The 15,967-nt window shown below is 36.2% G+C and overlaps 1 protein-coding gene across 1 annotated transcript; it reads left to right on the top strand.

The window, feature by feature from the left end:
• Positions 1–4,478: 4,478 nt before the first annotated feature.
• gpr137ba (G protein-coupled receptor 137Ba) lies at positions 4,479–12,753 on the top strand. Its single transcript, XM_055029547.1, has 7 exons — positions 4,479–5,135; positions 8,658–8,707; positions 8,794–9,016; positions 9,889–10,035; positions 10,731–10,859; positions 11,820–11,941; positions 12,025–12,753. The coding sequence occupies exons 1-7, from the start codon at positions 4,773–4,775 to the stop codon at positions 12,137–12,139; spliced, it is 1,149 nt and encodes a 382-aa protein (XP_054885522.1). The 5' UTR covers positions 4,479–4,772; the 3' UTR covers positions 12,140–12,753.
• The last annotated feature ends 3,214 nt before the right edge of the window (positions 12,754–15,967 follow it).

Below are 15,967 nucleotides of genomic sequence, written 5' to 3'. Positions count from 1 at the left end.
TTGGAATTCTTTGTTGATGATAAAAACCTGAGAGGGGAAGAGTTCATCTTCTCATCCTGTCATTTAAAGGAAATCTTAAACCTTCCATGCAGTGTTGTCATAACTCTGGCAGTCGGTTTATTTGGATGATGATACTGTTATTATACAGCCAGGGGCCACAGAGTGGGTCGTCTCCAGAGGGACAACGCTGGACTCAGGCCAGCAGATCGTCAGAACATGGACCAGTAACCACACAAAGAGCTCCAAGTTTAGTTTAGTTTGCTGAAATGTTATGTAAACAGCAGCAACATAAAGCAAAGTGGTATCCAGTAATGACTCGGTTTGTGCTGCAGCGGCTGTCACAGTCAGCCCCAGCTGGGATAATGAGGACAGGTTTCGGTCTTGAAGAGTCTCTGACCCACTAACAGATGATCAGTCATCCATCCAGCACTTTGGCCCGTCTAATTGAGAATCGGTTAGGCCTATTGTTATGGCATTTGGTGTCCGTGGTAACCATCATGGCCACTAACGTTCAGTGAAGTTTCTTTTTTTTTTTTTCTTTTCTTTTTTCAATGCAAAAAAGTGGTTCAAAAATGCAATTTAAATGTCTCATTTTAAAATGAATGGAAGCTTTACTAGGCAAATTAAGATGTTTTTTTTCTACTTGAAAAATACCAACTTCTGCTTCACTAGAACAAGTCACTAATTAGTGATAATTAAGCTTTAATTTAGCTGGAATTGTCTTGTATGATTAGTCCAGTTATCTGAGGTTGATTATTTTAAAATAACACGCCACAGATTGGATAGCAGCTTTATTCTTGTTTTAAAAAAATGATTGATATTTTAAAGATAAAACTATGCAAATTGTAAGACTCCATTATGTAAATTTGGAGCTTCATAATGAGTGAAGCCAAATCAAGAAAAATTTTATTAGTTATTTTTGTTGGTTTTTTTTTTTAAGTTTGGAAAAAGCAGCTTAAAGAACGTTTTTATTTTCTGCTAAGTTCAATAACTGTAAATTATAATAAATTAAATTGTAAAATGTCACAAAGCGACGTTGACTCGCATTACTGTTTTAGCACAGTCATATGGCGCCACCTTCTGGTCGCACTGGGAATCAACTCTGGTAGTCTGTGACAAGTCGGGGCAAAAAGACCCATTTCCTCCAGCAGAAGCGATAAATCAAGGATTCCAAAGCAGTCGTAAATATAATACTAATTATATGTTTTTAATGACACCTTTAAACAAGTATTTCTTATTCAAACAACAATTTTAACGACTTTAAAGAGAAGAATTGAGTGCACAAGCTTCCTTATATCATGTATTTTCTCTCAAACAAAAATAGAAATATAGTTCCATACATTTCTATGTATATTTAATTAAATGAAAACTACCTCTAAATTCTTTAACCTGTCTTCACCTTAACATCTGAATATTGAAGTATAAAATAGAATAGAATAGAATAGAATAGAATAGAATAGAATAGAATAGAATAGAATAGAATAGAATAGAATAGAATAGAAAAATTGGCATTTAGGTGTAACAAGAGTAACAGGTATAAAATTCCACACAAAAAGTTCCCAGTGTCAGATATATAAAGACGATATTAATAGCAATAACAAAATACTGTACAAAATCATAACAGAAAAAACTGTATAGTTGTTAGGAATAGAAATATCAGATCATTTTCCAAAAATGTGTGTAATGAAAAAGATACTATAGGTCAAGGATAATGATAAACATGGCCATTGTTACTATTTTGGAATAATGTCACCCTCACTTATATTTAAAATGTTTAGGTCATTATTTAGAACCAGGTCTGCCCTACTAGTTTAAATAAAATAAATAGAATAATTTCAGATCCTTTACAAAAACAGAGCAACCAGATGAAAAGACAACAAATCAGAATAAACAAAAAAACAAATAAGCATACATAAGTCAATCTTCAAACTCTTCCCTTTGCTTATTTTCCCATTAATTCTGCCAAGAAGAGAAATTAAATCTGCAGGCTTACAACAGAGTGTAGTTTCTCTGCACCTTGCCAACAACAATTTATCACAAAATTTTCTATATTTGAATATTTCAGTCTGAGTTTATTATTTTGAGCCTTTGTGGAGCAGAAACAATATTTTCAAACTTATGCATCTCACTCTTTTTTTTAAATGGTGAAAGCTGAGTAGTATCTACCAGTGCTGCCAAGAATAAAGAGCAACAACACACCTTTAGCAGCTAAAACTGGTAACATTCATAACATTTATGTGTTAAAATATATATGGTGATGTCATCAGTGATCGTCACTGTGTTGCCTGGGAACCAGTAGCCTGTTGTCTGATTTGCCCTTAAATGGAAACTGGATTATTTTTTACAGAAGCGACAATGTGGATAATTTAAAGGGCCAGAGTCTGACTGTGGAAAACACAATAAAAACCAAAAAGTGTGTGCATTCATTTCTAAATGAGGTTTGCACCGTAGCTGACAGCATCCTGTTTGGTGGGGCCTCTGTGGCAAATTAATGCATTAGGAAAGTTAAAGGTGAGCTGGAGTGAACTCCATCTGTAGATTTCCTCGTGTTCACATGTCCGGTCATGTAGCACAAAGACCGTGCTGCTCAAAAGCAAAACAAAAACCAACCTGACTGGGGGTTGTGCACACATGAGATAAGCTGCTTCTTCTTTGGGTCAAAAACCAAAGTCTGTCCCTGTGACGTTTGGTTGCCGGAATGAAAGGGGAAACCCATCAAAGTTGCACATAGAAATCAGTCAATGTGACCCAAAATGTTCTTTCAGTTCCCTGAGGGACTGAAAAGAAAAACAATTCTGATAACATCACACTTCCTATTTTCACTGGAAAACAAATATGACGCAATCTTGGACAGAGTTGAAGAAAAATAGTGACCTTAAACATTTTAACTTTGACACAAATTTTATAAGTTGAATTTTATTTGAAGTCGCACTTCTAGTAAAATCCATCGCAATTTGTTAATTAACATTTGTTATTGTCCTTTCTTATGGAATAAGAAACTCTTGACCTGATGTAAATATTTTAGATTCACATTTGAACACCCACATTTCTTGTGTATTTCAGGCTAAATAGGTCTAGTTATTGCTGTTAATTTTTCTACTGTGTAACTTTATAAATGGCACCGCATATTTGTTGGATTGTTTGCACATTTGGTGATATTATTGTATTAGGAAATTTATTTTTCTTAAATTTTCACCACTTTCCTTCACACACTTATCAAGCAAACAGCACCTGATCAAGGCAAACATACGTATCTTAGCTGTTCTTAGGACTGCAACATTCTGGAAAAAGGTCAGAGCGCTCGTTCTTGGAATCTGCTGTTGTCACTTCCCCCACTGTGTGGATTTTTCAAACTTCTCGTGTTTCTTCTTCATGTTGCTGTCGCTTCATATTACTAGATAATTGGGAAAACCAATTGTTTATCAAGTCTGAGGACTTTGAATCATTTTACACTACAATCGATCATAATTCACCCAGTGGTGGATCAAAACCTGATAAATCTATCACTGATGCCTGACAGTGATGTGGACATTGTGATGAATGAAAATAAAAATAAATAAGTCTTAGATTAAACTTTATGGGAAGGTTCCTCTAGGATATTCAGTTTCCAGCAGCAGTACACTGACAGAAAAAAGACCAAATATAATGAAAACAAAATAAGAAAATATAAAAAATCAAAATATACAGCATCAGTATTTACACCACATTTTAATGGTTATGGTTAGCATACATATCTGTAAATAATTTAAGCTTATCCTGCTGTTGGCATGAAATGAAATATATCAAACTTGTTTCAAATAATTAAATTAATGTGGCACATTTAAATACCTCTCTGCATCTCAAAATTATGGAAACTTGCCTGCATTGTAAACAACCATCCTTCACTGTCAAGAGAGAAATACACAGCCAAACAATATGGCTACTAATGTTAATCCAATATTTGGAAGTGGATTGGTTCACTCCCTCCCTCTGCTGTCATTGCTAAAACAGCAGAAAACAACCTATCGTTCGCTTCTCCTTCTGGTCACTGATTGGTCAGCTGGAAAAATCTGCCGGAGTGAATCAAAGTCAATGGGAGAAAGTCCAGACTATCTGCAGAGCTAATGGGCTGCGGACGCTAACTAAAAATAGTTAGAACTATTTTGTTTAGGAAATGCATTATTAGCTGTTAAACTTGCAAAAAATTTGCATTTAGGACTATACCCACCCACATAAATATAGAATACGTGAATTTTGTTGTTTAATTTTTTTTGTTTTTAGTGTAAAGCCTTGCTGTTGCCCATATATTTGTTTTATTTAACACATATACTGAATGAATCAGTCTGGTTTTCATGCAGGGTGGTAAAACGAGATTGAATACATAAAGGAGCCCTGATCTGCCCTCCGGGATCAGAGCTGCGGTGGGAAGCGCCATCACAGGGTTAAAGGTACAGTAGCATGCGTCAGCTGGTGCGTAACGTCACGCACTGCCCTCCCTGGCTGAGGAGGGGGTTGGGACTGGTCCTGGAAACCCGCCGCAGTCCTGCTCATCATCTTTGGTCATGTGCCTCCGTCTCTCCGGCTGCCTCTGGATCCTCTGCAGGAAGTTGGACCGGTTTCCTTCCCCGCTGAGTTGGTGACAGCCGCCCTGCCGTCTTCCTGGTTCTCCGTGCTTTGACTGCGCCTCCTCGCCGCGTCTCGCCTCGCTTCGGCCCCGGGCCTGGGAGCCTGAGAGGCAGGGCTCTGCTGCGAACAGCTCCATCTCCCCTCCAGAAAGCCAGGGAGAGCTGATCATGGAGGCCCCGGCGGAGGAGAAGGAACCCCTGCCTCTGCCCACCCTGAGCCCGGCCGTGCCCCCCTTTGTGACTCTGGGTCTGACGGTGGTCTACACCGTCTTCTACTCGCTCCTCTTCATTTTTATCTACGTGCAGCTCTGGCTGGTTCTGCGGTACCGACACAAGCGCTTCAGCTACCAGACTGTGTTCCTGTTCCTGTGCCTGCTGTGGTCGGCCCTGCGCACCGTGCTCTTCTCCTTCTACTTCAGGAACTTTGTCACGGCCAACACTCTGGGTCCCTTTCCCTTCTGGCTGCTCTACTGCTTCCCCGTCTGCCTGCAGTTCTTCACGCTCAGCCTCATGAACCTTTACTTTGCACAGGTGAGTAAGCGGGATCAGACCCGATTATTGCCTCTGCAGGACATGTAGGTGGGATGCGTGCTTGAGCCGTGATGTAGAGTCTTCATAAATATCCACAACCCCAGAAAACTGACCCCAAAACTCGAGATGTTTGGTCTTTCATGGCCCCTTTTCTTCCATCTCCATCCATCTTCTCGTGAGAGGGTGGGCGTTTATCTTTCATCATTCATCACGATACATTTTGTATCATAAAAATGAAAATTTTGTCATGTTGTGACAAATTGCACTCCACAACTATCTGTATTATCAGGATTCTCGTTTTTACCAGTGTCTCCAATGTTTGTTTCATAAGAGTATCAATAAATGCCAGTAAATTTGAAAATATTAAAACATTTAGTATTAATTGTGAATTAATTTATTATATTTTGATCTAATATATATTCCAATTGAACAAATTTGTTATGTTTTAATATATGTGTTATATTAAATGTTACATTTATTATTTGTTTAGTGATATAAATGTGACTGGCGTCCTAAAGAAGCTCATTAGATATAAATGTGTTTTTCTTGAGCAGTATTTGTGTTTATGAGGCTATGATTGCTACGTCATGCGGTCATAGCTGCAGTTACCTAAAAAAAGAAGTAATAGTTTTGTTGTCACTTTTATTTCTATCATAATAGCACCACAAAGTATTGTGATAAAACTCTTTAGTCTTTACTGCCCAAACTTACTTCTGTCATCTCTAACCAGCTTGTGTTCACAGCATTATACTGTGAACATGTATAATGCTGTTCTACAGTGGTTTTTTCAGGTTGTACTTTCATCTGACCAGAGTACCTTCATGTTTGCCGTTTCTTCTTCATTGCACAGATTACAAACTTCTTATGTGATGTTCTGCTATAAATACGGATCTCTGCAGCTCCTCCAGAGTTACATTCAGACCTATCGAAATAATAAATGTTACCGGATGATAAATTGTCCCAGACATTTTTTGCGATAAATAATAATAATGTGAGTTTCTACCATCAAAGACCAATAAACACTCCGCAATATAACTGGAAGACATTTTAAATATCCAACCCACCAGAAACAATAAAAAAATTAATTATGAAGTCTGTTTAAAAAAGCAACAACATGGAAATTATTGAGCTCGTTTTAATTTAAAATGCGATGAACTGCTTAGTGACGCCTCTGCTTTCCTCACCTTGGCAGGTGGATTTTGATCCGGACTGTCAAAGTAAAGAGGGCTGCAGACAAAAGCATGCCACATTTTCATATTTAACTTGTCAAACGTTGTGAAAGCTATGCATCGTTTTGCTTCCATGTCATGTGCTACTTTGTTTTGACCCATCACATCAATAACAATCATTGAAGTTTGTAGTTTAAGGGGTTACAATAGGTCGAGTCCAGAAGCTCTGCAGATGTGAAGTAACAGAAACCTGATCCCAGATCCTCTCTAACAAAACCAAAGAAATATAGTCTGCAGGTGTTGATAGGAACTCCTTTTGTTTAGATGGGGAAACTTGACATTTAAAGACATTCAGTACAAGTCTTTTCATGTCGTAGCTTCAGGGAATCTTTGTCTTGGTGTGAACTAGAAGCTGAAATGACATTTTGCACCTTGAGCAATATAGCTGATTTAGCTGTGTAACATAGGTCATTCAAGTCTCCTGACAATGTTTAAATTACTCATATATTAAAGACACAAGCCAAACATTTCAATAAAATTTCTTAAACTCAGTTTAGATGTAGAACAAGATGCCATAGTTGGTTTTTATACTTTTTAAAAATAATTTGTTATTTAACTAGGATAAAATCTTTAAAAAAAAACAAAAATATTTCCACTCATACATCTTTCTGATGACATCACAGAAGGCAAGCAGTTAATTACTTTATGTTTCTTCTGTGGTTTTTCTGTCTCTCTGCATCCTTTTAATCTAATTCCTCCTTTGTGGGTGTTTATTAGCATTATGTTCTGCTGCAGAAAAACATTTGAGTTGCATGTGATGATACTGCAGAGATGAAGCTACACTAAAATGCCTAAATGTAATTATTAAAAGGTCTTCAGTGATGATGTTGGTACAAGTTGGTGGGGTTGAGTCGTTTCATTAAGATGGCGATCCCAGCGATGTTGCCTGCAGAACTGCTGCATCACCAGGCAGACGAAGCTAACTCCGGTTAGCTCCACAATGCATGCATCTGCAGATCAGCATGTAGGATCTCTATCACTGCTTCCAACTACAGAGTGAAAAAGTGAAAACAAACGGTCATAAAGAGAGAAACTGCATTGTGTTGAGACTGTGAGGAGAAAACAGCCTTTATATACAAACCACTTTGAAAAAACATCAGTACAAACATGCTGGGGAAATTATAACTTTCATCATTTTCGGGTAGAAAAACGATTAAGAGCCGGCCTAAGGCATGAGCGACCCAAACAGCTGCTTAGGTCATCATATCTACAGAAACCGTCACATAAATGGTTGAATTTTTAATATTATAAATCCAAAAATTAAAAATGCACCCATTGAGAATTAGAACGCTCTAAAATGTCAATCTTACTTTATTTATGTTGGTTCATCTTAACAAACTTAGATTGACTCCTTTGTGACCAATTTAACTTAAATATATTCACTAATAGTAGCTTGTTTTAAATAAATAATTCATTTGATATTGATAAAACTGAACAATCTCCTCTTGCAGATTATAAGTGGAATAATTTGCTAATTGAAATAATTAATTGTCATCAATATTAAGAAAATATTTACTAAAAATAAGATGTTACATCCTGTTAAAACGTTTCAAATATTTCAATATATGTGCACCAGAAACTGAACTTAAATCCTTGGTGAGGTTTTGTGTTTTTGTAGTGATCAAACTCCGTTATCCAAAAATATGTAGTGAAAGCAAATTCATGACTCATCTGGGATTACTAAGACTTTTGTATGATTTAACAAATAAAGGCGTTTTCTTGGATTATCTTTAAAATTAGTGAAAAAACAAAGCAGAAGAATAAACAAATCTGCAAAGAGGAAATACATTTTACACCTGCATCACAAAAGATGCATGTGAAAGTACAGTTGCTCTACAGTTTCACTTCGCTCAGGATGTGGACGCGTATAAAGCATCGACACTGAGAGCAAATAACCCTCACATAGACAAATGGTGCGAAACCTGTTTGGCACCCTCCATCATTCATGTGACTTGAGAGGAAGGAGCCCACTTATTACTGCCTTCAGTGTGGGAGGCTCGCATTCAGAATCTGCACCGAAATGAAATGAATCATGTCTTCAACTGCTTACGCAATCCACATACGAACCGCTGCCTTCTCCAGCCTCTGCCTCAAGCTTATTTTTAGTGTAATCCTCCCGTGTTGATACGAGCACATTTAAGTTTCCAGTGAGTCCTGGGCTGAGTAACTATTGTGCACCACAAACATAAAATGCAACCATTTTCAACCACGAGGTTCCTGGTTAACCAGAATGGAGAAGTGAAACGGCCTGACATATTTGCATAATTAAATGTTTTTTTTTTTTTTTTTATAGGTTGTTTTTAAGGCAAAGTCCAAATACGCCCCAGAGCTCCAGAGGTACAGGTGAGAGCAGGCCTTTTCCGCTCATTTTCCCTGCTGCAATTTTTAGCAGCTGAATAATAAAAATGTTTGTGGTCTTTTCCTGTCAGGCTGCCCCTCTACCTCCTGTTCCTGTTCATCAGCCTGGTGTTTTTAGTCGTGAACTTAGCGTGCGCCCTGCTGGTGAGGATGTCCTCTGCAGAAGCTCACACCATTGTGCTCGTGAGAGTCGCCATCAACGACACGCTCTTTGTCCTGTGCGCCGTCTCGCTCTCTTTGTGTCTTTACAAGATCGCCAAGATGTCCCTGGCGAACATCTACCTGGAGTCTAAGGTGAGACTGAACCAGGAATCAGAAAGAACAAATTATCTGCTTTTGTTCTTGGTTGGCTTTGAGACCTTAAAAAAATCATTCAACGTGTGAACTTTTTCACGCCAGTTGGTTACAGATGTGAATTGTGATGGATTTCATGCGACAGAATAATGTAGAAGGTAAATTGGGATTAAAATAACAAATGAGATGAAATATTATATGAAGTCAGCTTGCATTTTATTTGATCTCTGTATAAATTCTGTATAAATTGGGGCCTCAGCATTTTCACAAAATGTTGTTTTCATTGTCCACATGAAAATAAAAAAACCCAACAAATTTTTAATCTCAAATCTGTCACAACTAACAAAAAAAAAGTTAAACTTTAAAATGTTGGTGTGTGAATGTGGGAAACTCATTTTGGATAAGACATTCCCGTCTGGACGGAGCGCACAATAGTGTCTTCAGATGACTTGGACATCCCTGGTTTAGATCAAACCATATTCATTTGTTACAACGGCCTAGTCAAAGTTCATAGCTAATTCTCGTTTAGAATTGAAAGACATAAAACCGCTGTACACAGAGTTTGATGTATTTTACAAAGAATAATCCAAATATTTCAGCCTTGAGACGCACAAAACTGGTAAAGAAAAAAGTTTATTCTGCTGATTATTGATTACTTTTTTAAATTCACCATAATTTTACTTCCATTTCAGAAATATGCACCACCATGTGTTTAACTGTCACATAAAATCCAATAAAAATAGTCTGAAGTTTGTGATTGTGATGTGACAAAATGTGCAGAAATCTTAATATTTTTCAGCTTGCTGTTCAGCTTGAGTTGTTTTGTTTTTACTTCGTCTTAAACTCCGGGCTGCTGCTCTGACTTTGTGCAGGGGACGTCGGTGTGCCAGGTGACGGTTATAGGAGCCATTGTCATCCTGTTGTACACGTCCAGGGCCTGTTACAACCTGGTTGTCCTGGCGTTGTCGAACAAAAGCATCAACTCGTTTGACTACGACTGGTACAACGTGTCGGACCAGGTAAATCACCTTGCCGGGAGGATTTCAAAGTAAAAGTTCAGGATGTTGGCACAAACAATTTTTCTCTTTTGTTTACTTTGAATAACTAGATATTTTGGGGTCTCATACAAATCTTAAACAATAAAGATAGAAGATTAAACATTTAAAAAATAGAAAAGATTGTGTTTTTATGGAGGATTACAAGCGTTTCTAAATAAAAAGAAAGATTATTTAGAAACGGCAGGAAGTAATTAGTCATTCTTATTATTTCCCCGTAAAAAAAAAAACCCTGCTTAATATTGAAAGTTAAAAAGAAAACAAATATAAACCAAACGAATCACCTAAAATCCCCACATTGCATAAAAGCTAAAAATTACCCACAAGTCATTGAGGAAAAATACTGAACGAGTACAGCAGTGTATTGGAGATGGAGAAAAAGAGTAAATTTCATCCAAAAATCTCCGAATTTTTTTTTCTTTTTGAGAAAATTTGTGACTTTTAACTCCGAATTTTCCATCATCTTTTCCCCCAGATTTCTGATTTATCAAAAAGAAGATATTTTTTTCCGCAAGTTAATTTGAATTTTCAAGTCAGAAATTTCCATGATTTTTCTAGAAAAATGTATCTAAAAGGACCTAATGCGTCGTCGTAGATAAGTTTTTGATGGATGGATTTATTTTGCTGTTTGTAACGTCTTTCTTTTGTTTTTTATTCAGGCAGATCTACAGTCGACTCTGGGCGACACTGGCTACGTCGTCTTCGGAGTGATTCTGTTTGTTTGGGAGCTGCTACCGACTTCCCTTGTTGTGTATTTCTTTAGGGTTCGGAAACCCAACTTGGACAGGGTGAGGCCTCCACAACACGGCTGAGTGTTGAAACTATTAATTAATCAATTATTGAAATAATTGCAGACTAATTTAGTAATTGTGTAATGGTTAATTGCGGTGTAAGGACTGAGAAAATGGCATTTGTCAGGACAGTAAATAAGCCAAAACTGTACAAAAACTAAGTACATTTTGCATTTAAAATTAAGAGTATTTTATAGATTATATTACTGGGCATATTCTGAAGAAAAAAAATCTCCTTTTTGTTCAATTATTTCTCTGTTAATCCAAACATATATCAGCCCTAAACTGTATTGATGCTAAACATGTTTGCAGTATTTCTTTAGCTAGTTTTTTTTAGTACGAATAAATCAAGCGTACACTAAATTAATGCTAATGTTATTGAATTTTAGCCAATTATATTATTGCCTTATTTATAAAATAATTTGTTTAAATAATTTTTTTTATGTTTTAAAAAACAGGCTTGAATGATAAATCTGCAGAATGCCTTTTTAAAAATTTATCCGATTAACCGATAAATCTTCAGTTTAGCCAATTAATCACTAACTAGAAGGTCATGAACCGTCACAAGGGGTTAAAAAAAAGGTTAAATATGTGAGAGTTTGTTCTGATTTTTCATAATACCGTGTTTTTCTTTGCTCCTGGGGCAAAAAATTAAAATATTTCTGATAGGACCTGTTCAACAGTGGAGACTCTGCTACAAAAAGACCCATAAGAACCATGGGATTAAAATCTAATGTGATAATACACATAAGAAAATATTACATATTTCTTATAATCAAAAGATGTAACTGTGACGAAAAATTGTTACAGAACTCATCGACTTCTAAAATCTAAAGCAATGAAGCAGCGTTAATGCTAAATAAATATAAGTTATTGAGTAGTGAATAAAAGTTTATGTTTATTTACATATTAGTAAACTGTGGTTAGTTACCGCCATCTTGTCTTTGTCTCCTGCAGAGCAGCTCCGGCCTCCCTGGCCATGTCTTCTCGTCCAGAGCTTACTTCTTCGACAACCCGAGACGCTACGACAGCGACGACAACCTGGCATGGAGCGTCATGCCTCAGAACATTCAGGCCAGGTACAATCCTCTCATTTCCTGCTGTTCAGGAAGTTCTGCAGGGACGATCGATGTTGACGGATGTTGTCTTTCACACCCTCTAGCCTGGCTGCGGACAACTACGAGTGGGGAAGCCAGAACAGCGGCATCAGCGCCTACATTGGCAGCGAGGACAGCTACAACTTCTCCCGCCCGCCAGAGGAGCTCAGCCATTACTGAAGGGCGTTCAAGGACTCGTCTGTATATTTTTGCACAGTCGGTTACTGACCGAGGCACAAGGTTCTTCAGGAGCTGGAGGAAACGACAGACTCTTCTCATTGCCAGTATATAAAAGCCCATAAATGGGATAGTACTTTTGCACACTCCTTGTACAGATTATGATCTGTTCTTGAAACTCTTTCATTATTTAGGACATGTTGATTTCATCTTAATATATTTCCTAACCTTTGTAAGCTGTACTGTAATATTTTAATGTACTATGTGAATGTTTTTGTTTTCATACAGATGTTTATAATTAAGATTCTTTTAATTCATATTAAAAAGAAGTTTAAATACTGTAGAAATGTTTCAATTTCAATATTTAACGGCTGAAATTTTCTAAGGTGGAATCCACAACTTGCACAGCAGCGCCCCCTATTGGTGCGGCAACGCATTGTTCTTTAAAACTAAAAGTGAAATTAAGATAGAATATGATTTTGTTTTTCTTAGAATCCAGAGTTCCTATATATTTCTACTTAAATATTTTCAGATACCTGTGCAAATACAAAAAGTACTATTGGACTGGATAATTTTTTTAATTTATGGGAAAGTAAAACCAGCTCTGCTTACTTTTGCCAGATTTGCTGTTTTTTTTAGACCCAAATTGTTCTGCTATAGATACAAGTTCAACAATTTATTTTAATTCCGTTTTCTTTCATTTTTACCATTTTCCAGACTCAATTTTAAAACACATTGGTCTAAAACGGGTCATTTGTTATTTATGTTTTTTAAATACATAAGGGAACGTTTTATTTATACGCTGGTCTTTTCACTCTTTAAGCTATTTATTTTTTAAAAAATCAGATAGTTGCACATTATGGATAAATTTAATACATTAAAAAAAAACTTTACACCAAAAAGAAAATTGAAAAATACATTTTCTTTTTAAATCCAAATTGATCTATAACTTTGGCACAAAACATGGTGGGATGAATGAAGTAATTTAAAAATAGAAAAGTATAAATATGGAAATCAAAAAAAGAATCACTTTTTTTTTTTAGAAAGGAATAAAAATCTGGAAGATTAAACTTTTCTGCACTCAGTTTTTTTTTGCTCAATAGCCAAAGTTGGAGAGTAACAAAAAGCCAGTTATTGTTCCTGAACACAATTTTTAAATAAGAATATAATTTTTGTCCCATAACATGTTGGTTGTAAATATAAAAATGAAATTAATTATTCTAATTAATGGCTAAATGTCTTGATTGATTGTTCATAAAGATAAAAGCTGAATTTAATTTGCTACACAAATAATTCAAGAGGAAAACTCCCCAAAATTCTAAACTTTCATTTCCATGCAGCCAATGAACGTTTAAAAATACATTTAAGTTGAAAACTGAAATCAAAACTCAAGATGTGGATAAAAAAAAAGTTTTTTGTTGAGTTGCAGAAGACAAAGACCGACAGACCAGGCACATTTGGATTCCTCTCAATTTTATTGAGGAGCTTTTCAAAGATGAAGGCCCTCTAAAAACATACATAATAATGTTCCTGATCGTTAAGACTTCAGCTTAACAATCAGATATTAAATCTGGAAACGTAAAGACCGTCTTGAAATATTCTGGAAATAATCAAGAACAAACTGCAACCAGATGACGAAACAAGTACATTACAAAAAAAAAAAAAAAGAGAAGCATTTTATGAAACAGTGCACTGACTGAGGTAGTAATAAAAATGCTTATTACACTGTTGTATTGTTTTAATAATTAGTGAGAGCAATGCAGAATCTATAGCGATCCTGGAAATTTGATCTAGATAATTTTGATAAATTATAAACAGTTAATACTGCATGAAAGATGTTTGTTTATTAGTTTTTTTGTAAAAGTAAGACTGAAGACATGCAGGTCAGCTGCAGCTTCTGCCTGATGAAACACAGGAGAGGAAATAAAGCTGCAATCAACGCATCCCCACTGAAATCTAAAACAGCTGAGAATACAAAGGTGTTAGTCCTTCACTACATCCAGGGTCTAAATTCCTTATCAATTAGATGCAAACTCTTGAGCGTCTTCAGTTTTTTTTTTGTTTGTTTGTTTTAATGAGGCAGATTTAGATTTTTTTTTAGACTACCTTCTAGCCTTTACATCACATCCAACAAAAACACATTTTGTCATCCAGTGGGTCAGTCTGAGACAAGGCATGGGCATCATGCACAAACCTTAAAGGGACAGCATTATGTGTTTTCCAGGCACATGGCGCCATTTTATAGCACAGTTATGTAACTATGTTACCTCCAGTTCTTATAAAAACACTACATCTACAGCTCTGATTAAAATGAAGAGCCCACTGCACTGAACCCCATTGGCTATTCCACCAAATATTGATTTCTGAACTCTTCCTGAGTTAAAACCTTAATACTGTTGTTTCTAAATGAATATGAATTTGTTTTCTTTGCATTATTTGAAGTCTGAAGCCATTGCATGTTTATCATAATTTTCTGCATCATTTTGTAGACATGTCAGTAGTTCATAGGATAAAAGACTCAAACATTTGCCTATAAAAAGTAAAAGCAGAGAAACTGATCATTTTGAAGCTGTCTGTCAATTTTTTCCAGAGCTGTATGTCAAACATGACTTGGATGAAATGTGGGGCCTTAAAATTGGGCCTCTGTCTCTTTAAAAACTCCTACTCTTTCTGACAAGCCGCCTTCAGGAAGTCATCACAATATGGCTCCTCTATCGGTTACGTTTTGTCACCAAAATAGCTCATATGATGAGCTCAGAAGATGAAGTTACCCCGGGTGTGTGCTAATTGCTGCTGACTAGTCTGAAGGAGCTGAGTGGGGAGAGGAGCTGCGCCTCAAAGGCAGGGGTGGTCCACCCAGATGTTTTGCACAGCTGATTTGTTGCCATGGAGATTAAACATCCAATCAAAGCAAAACTCCAGGCATGATTTTATTTGAGAAACACATAACATGACGTAAAGCTCAAAGTCTTTTTTTTACATAATACTGCCCCTTTAAAAATAGCTAAATAAAATCTCAAAACATCCTTGATGTCAGAGAGAAATGTAATGCATCACTGCCCCTCCCTCACCTCTTGCTGACCATCAGTATGCAGAAACATTTGGGAGTGACTAGTGCGTTCTCCAGCTCTCTGAAGCACATAACAGAAGACTACCACTTACTTCTGAGCACTGCAGGTCAGCTGGCTGAAAAGGGTTAACTACTCTCTTTTGTTTACAATAATAAAAACAAATGCAGCTTTCTGCACCTCCCATTAATGTAGAATTTTTTTAAAAATTATTTTTAGAGAAAAATCCAATTAAGAGTAAATACCACACTTAATTAACCAGATATTTTTTGTTCAAAAAATAAAATAAAATATTGATTCTGATCATTCTTGTTTTGTTTACTTTCATTTTTTTGTGCGTTTAATTTTTTAGGAATTACATTTGTAGTAATTATATGATTATATTATTGTTATGTTATATACAGCTGTCTTCAAAATAATAGCAGTGCAACCTCAACAACCAGATTAAAGCACCGGTTTTAGTGGAACTTCCATTTCTACACAGAAAATAATTTACAAATGTTGAGTAGCAACAGTGATGCTGCAGGTTCTGTGCAGCTGAATTATTAATTAAAAGGGTTTTTATTTAAAACAGCGGCGTTGTGGACAGGTGAGTCTGATTTACAGTAAAAGTTGTTGCTTTAAAATAGAAACAAAAACCAAGGAGATGAGGAAGAAAAGGAAGAATTATTATTTGACTGAATCAAGAAATCGCCCACAAAAAAAGCAAATAAAAAAATTAGGTACAGTTTGTTTTAAGTACTTGAACACTTAGAGGAGAGCT

This window comes from Poeciliopsis prolifica, unplaced genomic scaffold, assembly GCF_027474105.1.
Source record: "Poeciliopsis prolifica strain line A6 unplaced genomic scaffold, Auburn_PproV2 SCAFFOLD005, whole genome shotgun sequence".
Classification (NCBI taxonomy): domain Eukaryota; kingdom Metazoa; phylum Chordata; class Actinopteri; order Cyprinodontiformes; family Poeciliidae; genus Poeciliopsis; species Poeciliopsis prolifica.
Note: the sequence above shows the minus strand (reverse complement) of the source record. Positions and strands in the feature narration are given on the sequence as shown.